The 13,104-nt window shown below is 51.0% G+C and overlaps 7 protein-coding genes across 7 annotated transcripts; 3 read left to right on the top strand and 4 right to left on the bottom strand.

Moving 5' to 3' along the window:
* Positions 1–440: 440 nt before the first annotated feature.
* Positions 441–1,181, top strand: MIND_01039500 (Esterase lipase; the record flags this gene model as incomplete). Its single annotated transcript, XM_037366983.1, has 1 exon — positions 441–1,181. One exon carries the CDS (start codon positions 441–443, stop codon positions 1,179–1,181), a length of 741 nt encoding a protein of 246 aa, XP_037216377.1.
* Positions 1,182–1,444: 263 nt separating this feature from the next.
* MIND_01039400 (Kynureninase) lies at positions 1,445–3,066 on the bottom strand (the record flags this gene model as incomplete). The annotated part of the gene is made up of 7 exons (XM_037366982.1): positions 1,445–1,967; positions 2,021–2,193; positions 2,250–2,471; positions 2,526–2,659; positions 2,709–2,800; positions 2,848–2,944; positions 2,991–3,066. 7 exons carry the CDS (start codon positions 3,064–3,066, stop codon positions 1,445–1,447), a joined length of 1,317 nt encoding a protein of 438 aa, XP_037216376.1.
* A 48-nt stretch (positions 3,067–3,114) lies between these two features.
* On the top strand, positions 3,115–4,964 carry MIND_01039300 (Kynurenine 3-monooxygenase; the record flags this gene model as incomplete). Its single annotated transcript, XM_037366981.1, has 7 exons — positions 3,115–3,241; positions 3,314–3,516; positions 3,572–3,807; positions 3,861–4,017; positions 4,072–4,251; positions 4,303–4,571; positions 4,628–4,964. The coding sequence occupies exons 1-7, from the start codon at positions 3,124–3,126 to the stop codon at positions 4,962–4,964; spliced, it is 1,500 nt and encodes a 499-aa protein (XP_037216375.1). The 5' UTR covers positions 3,115–3,123.
* A 250-nt stretch (positions 4,965–5,214) lies between these two features.
* On the bottom strand, positions 5,215–5,699 carry MIND_01039200 (uncharacterized protein; the record flags this gene model as incomplete). The annotated part of the gene is made up of 3 exons (XM_037366980.1): positions 5,215–5,379; positions 5,441–5,562; positions 5,621–5,699. The coding sequence occupies 3 exons, from the start codon at positions 5,697–5,699 to the stop codon at positions 5,215–5,217; spliced, it is 366 nt and encodes a 121-aa protein (XP_037216374.1).
* On the top strand, positions 5,603–7,537 carry MIND_01039100 (PRKCSH domain-containing protein; the record flags this gene model as incomplete). Its single annotated transcript, XM_037366979.1, has 10 exons — positions 5,603–5,667; positions 5,821–6,166; positions 6,223–6,239; positions 6,270–6,387; positions 6,439–6,529; positions 6,580–6,608; positions 6,661–6,815; positions 6,872–6,896; positions 6,947–7,393; positions 7,454–7,537. 10 exons carry the CDS (start codon positions 5,603–5,605, stop codon positions 7,535–7,537), a joined length of 1,377 nt encoding a protein of 458 aa, XP_037216373.1.
* Positions 7,538–7,785: 248 nt separating this feature from the next.
* MIND_01039000 (Protein kinase domain-containing protein) lies at positions 7,786–10,193 on the bottom strand (the record flags this gene model as incomplete). The annotated part of the gene is made up of 3 exons (XM_037366978.1): positions 7,786–9,261; positions 9,311–10,111; positions 10,161–10,193. The coding sequence occupies 3 exons, from the start codon at positions 10,191–10,193 to the stop codon at positions 7,786–7,788; spliced, it is 2,310 nt and encodes a 769-aa protein (XP_037216372.1).
* Positions 10,194–10,313: 120 nt separating this feature from the next.
* Positions 10,314–13,029, bottom strand: MIND_01038900 (Pre-mRNA-splicing ATP-dependent RNA helicase PRP28; the record flags this gene model as incomplete). The annotated part of the gene is made up of 11 exons (XM_037366977.1): positions 12,940–13,029; positions 12,715–12,889; positions 12,051–12,662; positions 11,832–11,996; positions 11,578–11,777; positions 11,088–11,524; positions 10,929–11,040; positions 10,684–10,876; positions 10,559–10,628; positions 10,489–10,505; positions 10,314–10,438 (listed from the first exon to the last, which is right to left on the bottom strand). The coding sequence occupies exons 1-11, from the start codon at positions 13,009–13,011 to the stop codon at positions 10,314–10,316; spliced, it is 2,178 nt and encodes a 725-aa protein (XP_037216371.1). The 5' UTR covers positions 13,012–13,029.
* Positions 13,030–13,104: the final 75 nt, after the last annotated feature.

Below are 13,104 nucleotides of genomic sequence, written 5' to 3'. Positions count from 1 at the left end.
CCTCTTGGTGTATTCCTTGAGCGAGGTCTGTTCCGCTCCTCGTCTTTTTTTTTGTCTTATCTTGACCTGCAGGCTGTGGCGCCGACCTCCTCATCAACATTCTGTTAACAGTACTGGGTTACATCCCGGGAATCATCCACGGTGAGCCCTCTGTTATTTATGACCACCAAGACTGAGCCAATCGTCCACCCAGCGCTATATATCATTCTCAAATACTAGCGACACGAGACAAGTCCCAGGACTTGATCATGACCATCACGCCTCTTCTCTCTCTACATCTGACGCTGTAATTCTACCAGGCCTTCGTACCTGACTAATACAATTGTAACCTGGAATGAACCATCACCTCGATATTCCTTACGTGCCCGGGGCTGATTCGGCCTGTTCGTTCGATGCGTATATACCTCCCAACGCCGGTCCCGCGATCCTCGTTTTTGTCCATGGGGGAGCCTGGCGCGCGTAAGGTTTTCCTCTGTCGTTTGAACTCGGGGAGACCTATTCTTCTCAGCGATGACAAATCAGCTCATCGCGCCTTTGCAACCAAACTAGTCGAAGCCACTCAATGCCGGGTCATCGTCCCCAACTACCGCCTCACGCCCCAAGTGATTACGCCAGAGACCAAATTCGAGCACCCGGGCCACGCAGAAGACATTCTGGCTTTCCTCACATTTCTTCCAACCTGGGCCGAACTTGGCGGCGTATCTGACAAATCGGTCCATCTTCTTGGCCACAGTGCAGGCGCCCACATCCTCGCTTCGATCCTCCTGGACTCGTCCGCGGTCACACCCAGTCTGATGCCATCACCGATCGTGACTAAGATGGTCCACGGCGTCATACTTTCGGAGGGTATATACGACATTGAGTTGCTGCTTGAGCGTTTCCCAAGCTATCGCCAATGGTTCATTGCTGCTGCTTTCGGAGAACGTGATTCCTATGCCGATGTCTCTGTCCTCAAATACCCGTCGCGAAACCAACTCGAAGGCTTGCGATGGCTGATAGTGCATTCAACAGGTGATACCCTGGTGGATATACCCCAGAGTCAAAATATGGCCACCCACCTTACAACGCTCTATGGGGACTCCAACGTTGAAGCTGTTTTCAATGTCTTCAGCGTCGAACATGACGATGTGCTCCTCGAGCCATCGTTCTCCAGCCTCGTTCGCAAATTTCTGAACCAGTAGAAACCCGATCAAGATCGGCGATTGGCGATTGCATAAATAATGGTGGGAAAATTCAAGGTCCCACAACTTTTGAGGGATTTTTCGATGTCAGCGGCTGAATCGATGCTGCGAGATATGGGTAGATAGGCATTTTACCGTCGGTCAATGTCGGTGTCCCATTCAGACTCCGCTCCAATTTGAATGATGGATGCAAATAATCGCCGCCCGGCAACATCGATTAATGAGAAACCACGCCAGCCACAAATAATACGCATCCGGAAAATCTAAGAGGCCAAGCCATCCAACACACGTTCCAGGAACATTGCCGCTTGCTCGCAGTCCTGGAGTGTGTTGAACAAAGGAGCGGGAGCAAGTCGGATCACGTCGGGCTTGCGCTCATCTCCAATGACACCGAAACTAGTCAGACCATCGTGTGCCCTTTGCATCAATCCGTCACCAATAAATAGCAGTGACAGCTGGGCTCCTCGACTGGCGGGGTCCGAAGGAGTGATAATGGTAAAGGCTGGTCGCGACGACTGTTGGGACCATTTGTCAACGTCTGTTGTGGGTATGAAGTATTGCGATTGTTGAAGAAGTGTTTCGAGGGTATTAGTGAGCAGTAGCGAGCGTTCACGGAGAGGCCCCATCATCCCGGCTTCTTTGAAGACTTGCAACGATCCCAAGAGCGATGCTGAGGCAAGAATTGACGGGTTGGATTGTTGGAAACCCTGTGCGCCGTCGATCGGAGAAAACTTGGGTGGCATCGCAAAGCGTGTGACAGGATCGTGTCCCCACCAACCGGCGAATCTACATGCTAAATTAGACACTCCCAAATGATTGGTGAGAGAGAGAGATCTCACTTGGGAAGCTCCGTGTCCTTCCATTTCTCGTGGACGTATAAGCCAGCAATAGAGCCGGGGCCGGCGTTGAGGTATTTATACGTGCACCAAACGGCAAAATCCACGTTCCAGTCATGCAAAGAGAGAGGGACGTTCCCGACGGCGTGGGCGAGGTCCCAGCCACATATGCACCCCTACGTGGCTTGGTAAATAAAATTAGCAATGGAGAAAAAAGGGCAAGTCACGTCACCTGTGCTTGGGCAGCGCGAGTGATAGACTGGATCGGAAACAACTGACCGGTGTAATACTGGACACCACTGAAAATGACAAGGGCGATAGAAGACCCTTCACGCGAAATAGTATCAAGGATGTCTTCTTCCCGAAGAGCGTATTCGCCAGGGCGCGGAGAAATTTCCAAGACAGCATTCGCGGGATCGAGACCATGGGCTAGTGCTTGAGACGCGAAAGCATACTGTAAAAGAAATGGATGGTTCGTGAGTCTGACTAGCTCAAAGCTAGTCTTTACCTGGTCGGAAGGAAATGCTTTCGCTTCGCATAAGATTTTGAACCGGGCTGAGGTTGGCTTGTAGAAGGAATCCATCATCAGGTGCAAGTTCGCCGTCAATGTGCCCATACAAGCGACTTCCTTTTCCTTGGACCCTATCTCATCGTAAGGTGATAATGAATTAACAAAGCTTGAGCGACTTACCGACCAATTCCGCAAACAACGGCGTGATATGGTCGCAGAAATCCACCCAGCCACGGCCATACGGATGGGTATTGAAGTGGCCGTTTACCCCGCTGGAAGAGTTGAACTTGTTTGATGGCGTGTACCTTGGAAGAAGTACCGTGTTCCCCATGCCTCGAGTTCTTGTTGGATAAGAAGGTTTGATCGCTTAGACAGAGGTCCAAGAGAGTTTCCACAGAGATATGTGCAATGGACATCTGAGAGTGTTTGCACGAAACATAGGCGGGATTTAGCTCTACCAACCTTGTTCTGGATGCGCCGTTGCCCCGATTTGACGGTGTGTCGGGATAGTGAACTCGTCCGAGAGTGGAACCGACATGGTTTAAAATTGATCGCGTGATTCTTAGTCATATTTCTGAACTTGACAACAACGTTGATGGATGACCGTGTCGTGAAGACTGCTGTCGTTGTTGGGGGTGGACCTGTTGGCTGCCTGGCTGCTATCTCTCTCGCGCGACGTGGCTGGAAGGTCGACGTCTATGAAGCACGGCCCGGTAAGTGAAATGTCTGGAGAATGTCGGCGGAACATATCCCAACAAAATTCTTTGCTTGCTTGCATCGTTCAGACCTTCGCGATGCTGCCTCAATCCAAAATACCAAACTCAGATCGATAAATTTGGCAATTTCCCATCGCGGGCTTGCTGCGATTCAAGTCATCGACCCGCTGGCCGCCCAACGCTTCCTCGAAACAGTCATTCCCATGAAAGGCCGGATGATTCATGATCCAAACTGCACCCTCTCCAGCCAATTATACGACAAAGATGGACAGGTTTGTCCTAATTCTCCTTCGTCGTCATGTTCTGTTCTTTTTTTGTTTCGTTTAGTGCATAAATTCGATAGACCGTGCTCTGCTTAACCGAAGTCTACTGGATCAGGCCTCGTCGTCGCCTAATATTCGGCTCTTCTTCAACCATAAGATTCAGCTGGTGGATTTCGACAAGAAAACCATGACAGTTCTGAATCTCGACAGCGGCACTGTGTTCTCAGTGGAGTTTGATTTGTGTGTTGGCGCAGATGGCAGCTATTCGGTGATTCGGCGTCAGATGATGAAGGTGGTCAGGTATTAGATTTCTGGTATAACAAACCAGCAGCGTGGCTGAACAACAAATTTAGAATGGACTTCCAGCAGGAATACATACGAGACGAATATGTAGAGTTCAAGATGCCCCCGGGTAGAGGCGATCGCGGACAACCAGTCTTCCTCCTTGATCCGGACCACCTTCACATTTGGCCGCGCCATTCTTTCATGTTTATTGCCCTCCCAAACCAGGTAACTTCACGTCACACATGCGCTACTTTTACTTCTCATGGACTTGCTTCTCAGGACAAATCGTTTACCTGCACGCTGTTTGCCCCTGCCAGTCTACTGGATACGCTCGGAGATCGTGCAACATTTTTGTCGTGGTTTCGACAGCATTTCCGAGATGCTTTCGAGCTTATCGGAGAAAATAGTCTCGCGACCGCTTGGGAGCTGAACCCCAGAAGTCCATTAATCTGTACCAAGGTAAAAAGCGCCATATTCATACTCATCATCAGACATGAACTCTCTCTTCAGTCCAACCCTTATCATTATTTGGATCGGGCAATTCTCTTGGGTGATGCGGCGCATTCTATGGTTCCATTTTACGGCCAAGGTTTGAACTGTGGCTTGGAAGACGTGCGGGTGCTTGATACTCTTTTGACGGAATCTGAGGTTCAAGCGACTGCCCCGGCAAATTTTGACCGCGGCTCTATTGACACACGACTGGCTGCCGCTTTGGCAGAATATTCAGAAAGCCGTCACGATGACCTGGTGGCCATATGCGAACTCGCCATGGCTAATTAGTTTGTGCCATTTCCTCGCGGCGTTATTAAAATACTCATTGATGGGACTCTTCTAGTTTGGAGATGCGGCATTCTGTTACGACGCCCGTGTACCTTTTCCGGAAAGGGCTGGACAGGCTGCTCTACTCGCTGACGAGCCAGGGGACCAAATCAGTGTCGTCGCTGGTGCCGTTGTTGACTGGGACAAGATTTTCGATGGCTGTTGCTGGCTGGATTCCGCTCTACACGATGGTTACGTTTCGGCCAGATATAAGCTATGGAGCGGCCAAAAGACGAGGAGAGCGTCAATCTTTTGTGTTGTCGATCCTTGGTTGGGTCGGGACTGGAGTGGCGGTTGCAGGGGTTGTCTCGATCTCACGGGGTCTGCGTGGCGGTATTTCCTTGTGGAAATGACCCTTGTTTGTCGGTTCGGGTCTGATTCTCGGTGAAATATTAGGCATCGGAAGCGGAATCAAATCTTCACGGACAGGGTAGATGGTTCTTCTCAACGTGTCTTTTAGTTCCCAGAGAGCGATTTGTACAGTGACCGACATAAATAAGCAACAACAACGACAACGACAATAACGACTGAAGGAGAGTGGGTAGGGAGGCAGCGCACATCGTGAAGCAAGAAGAAGAAAAAGAAGAAAAAAAAAGAATCAAGTTAGGCATCGTCAGAGGCAGCAGCCTTCTTTGGCCTTCCTCGTTTCTTTGGGGGAGCATCGGGGTCTACTGGTTTTGGTGGCCTCCCTCTACGTTTCTTTTGCGGTGGTGGTGAGCCCTCAGCATCAGAGTCATCGTCGTCCTTTGGTTCCTCTTCTTTCGGTTCCTGTGTGGTTGACGCGTTGTTGTTGGTTGATCTAGTCTAGATAAAATAATAAATTAAGTACCTTTCGGGGTCGACCACGCTTTCGAGGAGCAGATGACGATGGCTCGGCTGGGGCACTGGCAGCAGGTTTCTTGTTTTTTGAGCCTTTAGGGCGACCTCTACCACGCTTTACAGGAACTGGCTCTAATAAACTGGAGTGTGAGAGAAGCGAACAGTGGACACGATGAGCAACCCAACTCACCTGTATCACCCTCACCAGTCGCGTCACGCTCATCAGAGGCATCAGCAGTTGGTCCATCGTCGGGAGGAGGGGAAGGCATAATAGCTGGACAGAGCAAAGAAGGGGGCTTTAATTCTAGAGAAGACAAGGCTGGCAATTATTTATTGGGCTTTCCTCTACTTATGTAAGATGAGCATATGGACCCCATTATAACTTACTAGTCCGTGCCGCGGAGAAGTCCTTTATCGGCGCTGGTCGGTGCTTACAACTGTGACATCACTACGTGACACTTGTGGATTGGCATTGCTTATGCTGTTACTCCTCCTCCTTCCTTTCGTTCATGCTCGCCTCCATTCTCTGCCAGAAGACCCTTATGGCTTTCCCAAATATAAAGTTGACTTCCTGAGCAACCTCCCCGTACCAAATGACACCGCAAGGCGATGGCTGGCAGTAGGTCTACGTGGCGGCATCAACGAGTTTCTCCAAGATTTACCTCTACATCCACCTTCCCTCGGCGACCCAGACGCGCAAATTCCACTAGGCGACAATCTAGTCTCACTTCCCTCTGTCTGTCGCTTGTTACTCTACGCGTTCCTTTTTTGCTTAACACACAAACACCACAGCAACCGGCAGATGATGAGTACTCGCTGGAACATCTCAAGATGGGAAGCAACGAATATATCTGTCTTATCCCGAAACCTCTTGATCTACCTGCCCCCGTTGATGCCGAGGAAGAGGTCCCCCCAGCCCAAAGCTGGTCGCTACTTAACCCGCTAACTTGTCTATATGTACGTGTCGCTCTCTGTTCCGTGTCTGATTTCATTTATGTCGAACTTTAGCATCGAACCGTTTGGTTCACGTACTCGTACTGTCACAATCAGGAAATCCGCCAATTTCGCGAAATCATCAAGGTACCATCCCTCACTTCAGGTTCGTCGCAAAAAAGCGCCTGTGGCTTCCCTTTGATTTTTTTTTGTCAGGCCCACATCAACCAGAAGAGGATCCTAATGTGCAGTTGTTTCAAAGATGCCGTTTTTTTGTTTACTGATCTGTTGAGGTAGTGGGAAGCGTATACTCTTGGGCGAGCTCCTTCCGCCGGCACCGACCTTTCGGTAACGCAGAAGACTGCAGCGGCTAATTTGGAGCTTGCCCGCAGCGCCAACTCGCGTTACCTTGTCCAACGGTGGGGCGACGGGACTCCCTGCGACAAGACTGGGTTCGTGTTCCTTCCCAAGTTGTTTATCATTCCCGGCTGATCCAAAAATGGAATAGAAAACCGCGTGAAGTAGAAGTTCAGGTGGGTCGTGTGTTTTTTTTTACCTTAATCTCATGTCTGGTGCCGCCTAGTTTCACTGCTCGATGACGACGACAGACACTATCGCGTTTGTCAAGGAGGCGAAAACATGCTCCTATGTGCTTGTGGTGCACACGCCCCGACTTTGTGGCGAACCTGGATTCATGTCCCACAAAGACGTGACCGACCAGGCCCTCATCGGGTGTCGCGAAATTGTCGCAGAAAAGCCGCCGAAAGCAATGCTCCCCCCGGCTGTTGCTGCGGACCACCCCGAATGGAACCCTCACCGAAAGCCTGTTTTACCGCAGCAGCAGCAGCAGCAGCAACAGGCATCGGCCAAGGAGGGTGGTGTGGCAGACAAGTATTCAGAGGTCATTCGCAAGACTCTCGAGGCGATTAGAGGCATGCAGAACGGCAATCTCGAAATGGAAATGCTTGAGGACGGGGAGGGCAACTTTGTGGTCGAGATCGTCGACGACGTTCCTATGGATGTAGACCAAGTGCTGGAACTTGATTTGGAGGATGGCAATGCCATGGAGAGGATAGCCCATGCTTTGCAGGCCATCCAAAACAAGAAGCAGGCCAAGAAGGACAAGGAGGACAAGGAAGAGCGACGCCTACGAGAGGAGGTAGACAGGCTATGATGTGTACATTGAACGAGTGCTTGTCACACCTACATATTACAGTGCATTGTTTTTTCTCTAAGCAGTGGGAATAGATAGATAAAAAAAAAAACAAGGGTAAGGAGGTAAGGTGGGGAAACGCATAAGCGGCTGTAGGATAGGCTGGGAGCACAAGAAGGGAAAAAAATGAAGGAGGTCGTAGGCTGAGAAATAAAGATAGAAAGGGGGGCCATATATCCGTCTCCAAATCTAGTCCAATAATGAGTCCGTTAAAAGAACCGTCGTTTGCCCTGCTTCTCCGCAACGGTGACCTTGATATGGACATGCTTTGGTTGTACGCCTTCGCGGGAACATGGCTCGACATTCTTGAGCCAGTCATCACCATCGTCCTCCTCTTCTGGCGTACAATCGTGGTCTTCACAAGGGCCCGCCTCGGGAGGATTGCCGCCCTCTAAATTGCAGCCACACAACAAACTGCTCGATTTCCCACGGCCTTTGATCAGGTCCGTGAGAGTGCACCGGGCCGATGGCTCCACATGCAGCATTCGCCGCAAAGCTGGTCGCGCCTCGCGAGGCAGCAGACGGAAAATCGACTCTGACCCTCCCCCATGGAAAGTTGTGACACTATCCGTACGCTGACGTCGCTTTGGCGCGGGCTGTACTTTGACCTCGGCAACAGAAGCGTCCGCTGCTTCTTGTTTGGCAGCGACGGTTTGAAGGGCATTGAATGTGGCAGCGCGTGCTCTGGTTGGAGATGTTGGCGGCATCAAAGGCATCGTTCCCACACGAGGAGTCGATAACTCGTCCAAATGCGAGGTTGGGGTGGCTGGGAAGCTGAATGGCTCCCGTGGACTGAGCGGAAGTGATTCAGTAGAATGCGCAGGGCGAGCGAAAGTGAGCACTGAGGGGTCCATATCCATTTCGGTCGGGCTATCGGTGGTAAGCATAGCGAGGCTGCCAATTGCTGGCAGCGTAACAGTGCTCGGGAAAACGGGTTGAGATGTCTGAAGATGCATTATCCGAGGACTTGTTGACTCTGGCACAACAAGCGCAGAAGACGAACGACTGCTCAATCGTGACGGTGGGTCGGTGATGCATGTTGAGCCCGAATCGCGGTCAGTGGAGCTCAGTATTGAGGTATTTTCTGACGAGTTTCGAGTACTTGTTGAGTCATCTGCATTGACAGCAGGTGAGTTGGTGCTTGCTGCCCGTTGTCGGCCAACCGTGAGTTGGTTGTCGTTTACTACTGGAGGAGGTGGTGGCATCGTGACCCCGCGTTTATTTTCCCGAGCTGGCGCTTTAGTGCTTAGATCAGGATGGGCAGCGACAAATGCCTTGAAGCTGGCATCGGTCTTGGGATTCGGTAGTGTCCATGGGAAACGGCGAAGGACCATGCACATGAACATTATGCCGATACTCCACACATCAGTTTTGCGGGGGTCGTAAGGCTGCCCGTTGAGAACCTCCGGGGCAAGGTACGGATCACTCCCGACAATTCCGGTCGCCATTGTTAGGGTGCGACCAGGGTAGTGAAAGACAGTCGCAGTCCCAAAGTCGATAATTTTGACAACGTTATCGGTGGTCATTACACAGTTGTCAAGCTTGAGATCGCGATGGGCAAGTCCCATTTCGTGGAGGTAGGCAACACCGTCGCAAACTTGGCGGAATACGCAGTAGATTTCAGGTCGGCACATCTTGCCCGACATGACCACGCTGAATAAATCGTATGGCGCATACTCCATAACCTAGATGAACGTGAGACGTGGCAATCGGGCTTGGCAAAGGCTAGCTGACCTCATAATAGTGACCGTGGTCAGAAACAATGTCGACAGTGGCGATTATGTTTGGATGCTTGAGAGTAGAACCCACACAGAACTCGGCTGTGACCTTTTTCTGGTACTCTTTCTCACTTTCGCCCGCACGCTTGGGCCGAAACTGCTTGACAGCGAATATTGAGCCGCCAGACTTTGGGCTGCCCTTGATGAGCCTGACAGTACCACCCGCACCGCTGCCAAGAACCCGACCCCACTTGCCATACTTCTTGGACAGATGAGCGTGGGTGGCCTCCTCGAGGGAATGTATTGGTGGGTGGTGATAGACGGAAGAGCGGGAAACCGCCTTGTTGCTCGAGCCCTTAATGCTCAGGCTTGGGTTTTGGCTCTTTTCTGACGGAGCGGTCGATTGCTTTTCGCTGAGATGAGAGTTGGCTGGGGAAGGAGTCCGGTCCTTGCTCTGCTTGACTGGCGAAGGTTTCGACTCTTTGGATTTGGGTACAACAGAGCCTCGCAATGTCGATTTAGCCTCGGTTTTGGAAGAAGGGGTCGCAGGCTCGAAGTAGCCATGCTTGGGGGGAGTGCCAGGGATGGAGTCGGAATCGTGGTTGGGAGTGTGGGGTATGTGGTTGTTAAGAAAGCGCTTCAAGTCATGCAATGGACCATGCTTGCCATTGGAAGGCATTTCTGAAGGCGATGGGGCAGGAGACCGACCACTTATGCTGGATTTGCGTGATGAGCCAAATCGAAAACGGGAGCGGGAGGTCGGAGACGAAGCCTCGGGCTGTGGTGGTTCAAGACCGGTATCAGGAAGTTGGAGGGTCTATTCTTGTCAGCAAAACAGATGTGGCAGTGGCAAAGAGTAGTCATACATTAGGCGCTGGCGGCGGCAGGACGGGAGACATTGGATGGGGGAGAGAAGGAAAGTCTGAATTTGATCACCAATACGATGAGGTCAAGCCGATCCCGGCTGCTGTTACATTGATTAACTCCAACTACTACTACTACTACTACACACACAAATCTTAGAGTTGTTGCTCTGGCTCCTCGCCTTCTCTCTTTCGCTTCATATCGCGAGACACTCGATGTTGAGCTGATTCGTGCTTTGCCAGCTCTGGAGGCACCTTGCTTACTGGACTTTTTGATATCTCTGCCATCAAAATCAGCACACGGTGCATTTACCCCAGAATCAGGACTTACCATTTTTGAGATCGTACCTGTCGGCATTCGGGTCAGCGGCACGGGTTAAGAATATACCAAGTTTACTCACATTACTTCGTCGTCATCGTTAGTCAGGAAAGTTATAGCGACACCTTGTTTGCCAGCTCGCCCCGTTCGCCCTAGAAAGGTATCAGTATTTTTTTTTCCTATCTTAAGCAAGGATTATCGGCTCACCGATCCGGTGGACGTATGCCTCGATAGACGAAGCCATCTGGAAGTTGATCACAAGGCTGACATCGGGGACATCAATTCCTCGGCCCGCAAGGTCAGTGGCAACAAGTATGTCGCTTTCTCCATTCCGCAAGGATTGCAACGACGATTCTCGTTGCTCTTGGTTTTTCCCTGAGTGCAAGGTTGCGGCACTCCACTAGCCACAAGTCAATGGACATCAAATTAGAAAACGTTTCAAAGCCACTCACACCCGCACGTTGCAAATCCTTGGCTACCATATCGGCAGTTTTCTTCTGGTTCACAAACACAATGATCGGGGAGGCGTACACGCCGCTGTTGAGAATCTCCAACATCCGTTGTCTATAAAACTGTCAATTCCCGCAGATAAGCAACTAAACTTTGCAGACTTTTTCTTCTCGTCTCCGTTGACAAACTCCACACGTTGTTCCACCGTGTCGACAGCGCGGCCCGCTTCTCCAATGGTAATCACCGCCGGTTTCCTGAGGTACTTGCGCGCAAGCCTCTCTACCGCTGGAGGCATAGTAGCAGAGAATAATGTCGTGACCCTTGTTCTGCCTTTCTTGATCATGGTTTCTCCGTCGACATCCATTTGCTCGCCCGCGTCTTCACCCTCCATCGTTTCTGAAGGTAGAGCATCCAGAATGAAAGTCAGATCGGCCTCAAACCCGAGGTGAACCATTCGGTCTGCCTCATCCATGACCACATATCGACATTGAGACAGCACAAGTACATGTCGCTCAATGACATCCTTCAGTCGACCTGGCGTCGCGATGATTATTTCGGCTCCTTCTCGCAAGTTGAATTGTTGTTCCTCCATCGCTCTCTGAAAAGGGGACATAAGTATCTTGTAGTAACACGATATAGCGCTCCACTGACACCGCCAACAATTGAAACACATTTGAAGCCCAAAGGGTTGGCAAACTTGCGTGCTTCCGTCTCTATCTGCTGCGCAAGTTCGCGAGTCGGAGCAAGGATCAACGCATAGGGCCCCAAATGGCGATTGTCGTCCGTGAACGGAGCGAGACCTTCAATGAAGGCTAGCATAGGGATGACAAACGCCGCTGTTTTACCGGAACCTAAGGAAAATGTGTTAATGACCGCGTTTACCGATTCAAACAGAAAAGCCATACCCGTCTCAGCTATACCGATAATATCACGATTTTGCAGGCCGATGGGGATCGCTTGACGCTGAATCGGCGAAGGTTCCTTATAACCGATCTGCTCGATGCATTCCAGAATGCTTTTAGGAATATCGGACTCCTCCCAGGAGCGCAATGGGTGAGGTATTTGCCCACCTATTAGACAAAAAAAAAAGTGAGCACAAATCAAACCTGAGCACTATAACTGACCGCGAGCACTGATGCTGAAATCTTCTCTGAAAATGCGCCAATCGCGTTCTTTCATGTCCGCCAAAGGTTTCTCCGTCCAATGCCTCTCATCCAACCCCGCCTTCGCCGCCTTCCTGCGTTCCATAGGATCAGCAAGGTGACTAATATCAGCGGCTCCATTACCCGAGCCTCTACGCGTGCCAGTGTTGTCGTCCATACCAGCAAGATGACCACGACCAAACATAACTTGGGCTCCTTGTCGTTGACTCCCAACCCATGATGGCGCGTCATCAGCCATTGTATCGTCCTGGTTGTCCCAGTCGAATACGAATTTCCGGTCATTCATTTTCCGAATCTTGCGTCGCTTCTTGTCAACACCAAGGTACCGTGAGCGAATAGCTTCCCGGTCGTTGTCAGTCATAGATGGCGCATACGATGCTGAAGTTTCAGCAAATGAGTTGCTGTCAGATCCAGGTACAGGCGGCGGAGGCATTGAGCTTGACGCAGATTTGTCGCGTTCAGCTCTTGGCCCGGTTGGGACATTGGGGTAACTACCCCGAGGGGCTGAAGAAGACGGAGGAGGCGGAGGACCGCGTCTATTGTCGCGTCTACCGCGGTTGTCTCTGTCATCGTCTACACCCCGATGTCAATTGGCTTTTCACCCAGAAAAATAAATCCAACGCACTCCTGCCATACCGACTGGACGATTGGCGTTCCCTCTGACGCAGCTCTTCAGCCTCTTGCTCAAAAGTTGCACGCTGCTGTTTACTGGTCTCCTCTTTCTCCTTTTGTTCGCGTATTTCTTGGGCCCGTTTGGCTATGGCAATCTTTGCGCGTTCTTCTTTAGAGAGGAATTTAGGCTGTGAGTGCCGTTGAACGGCGGAAGATAGACGAAATGAAATATGCACACCTTGGACGCAGCTTCTTTGGCTTCCCTCTGTTGCTGCAACAATGAGTCAATGGACAATGGTTCGGGAGCCATGAGCGTTGCAGAAATTGGGAGTCACGCTGTGACTCTTCTCGTCCCGACTCGACGACGGCCGGCCCATTTTTGGTTTTCCTTCGCCCGATAAAC

Source organism: Mycena indigotica, assembly GCF_014461135.1.
Source record: "Mycena indigotica strain 171206Taipei chromosome Unknown Mind.scaff0009, whole genome shotgun sequence".
In the NCBI taxonomy this organism is placed as follows: Eukaryota; Fungi; Basidiomycota; class Agaricomycetes; order Agaricales; family Mycenaceae; genus Mycena; species Mycena indigotica.
Note: the sequence above shows the minus strand (reverse complement) of the source record. Positions and strands in the feature narration are given on the sequence as shown.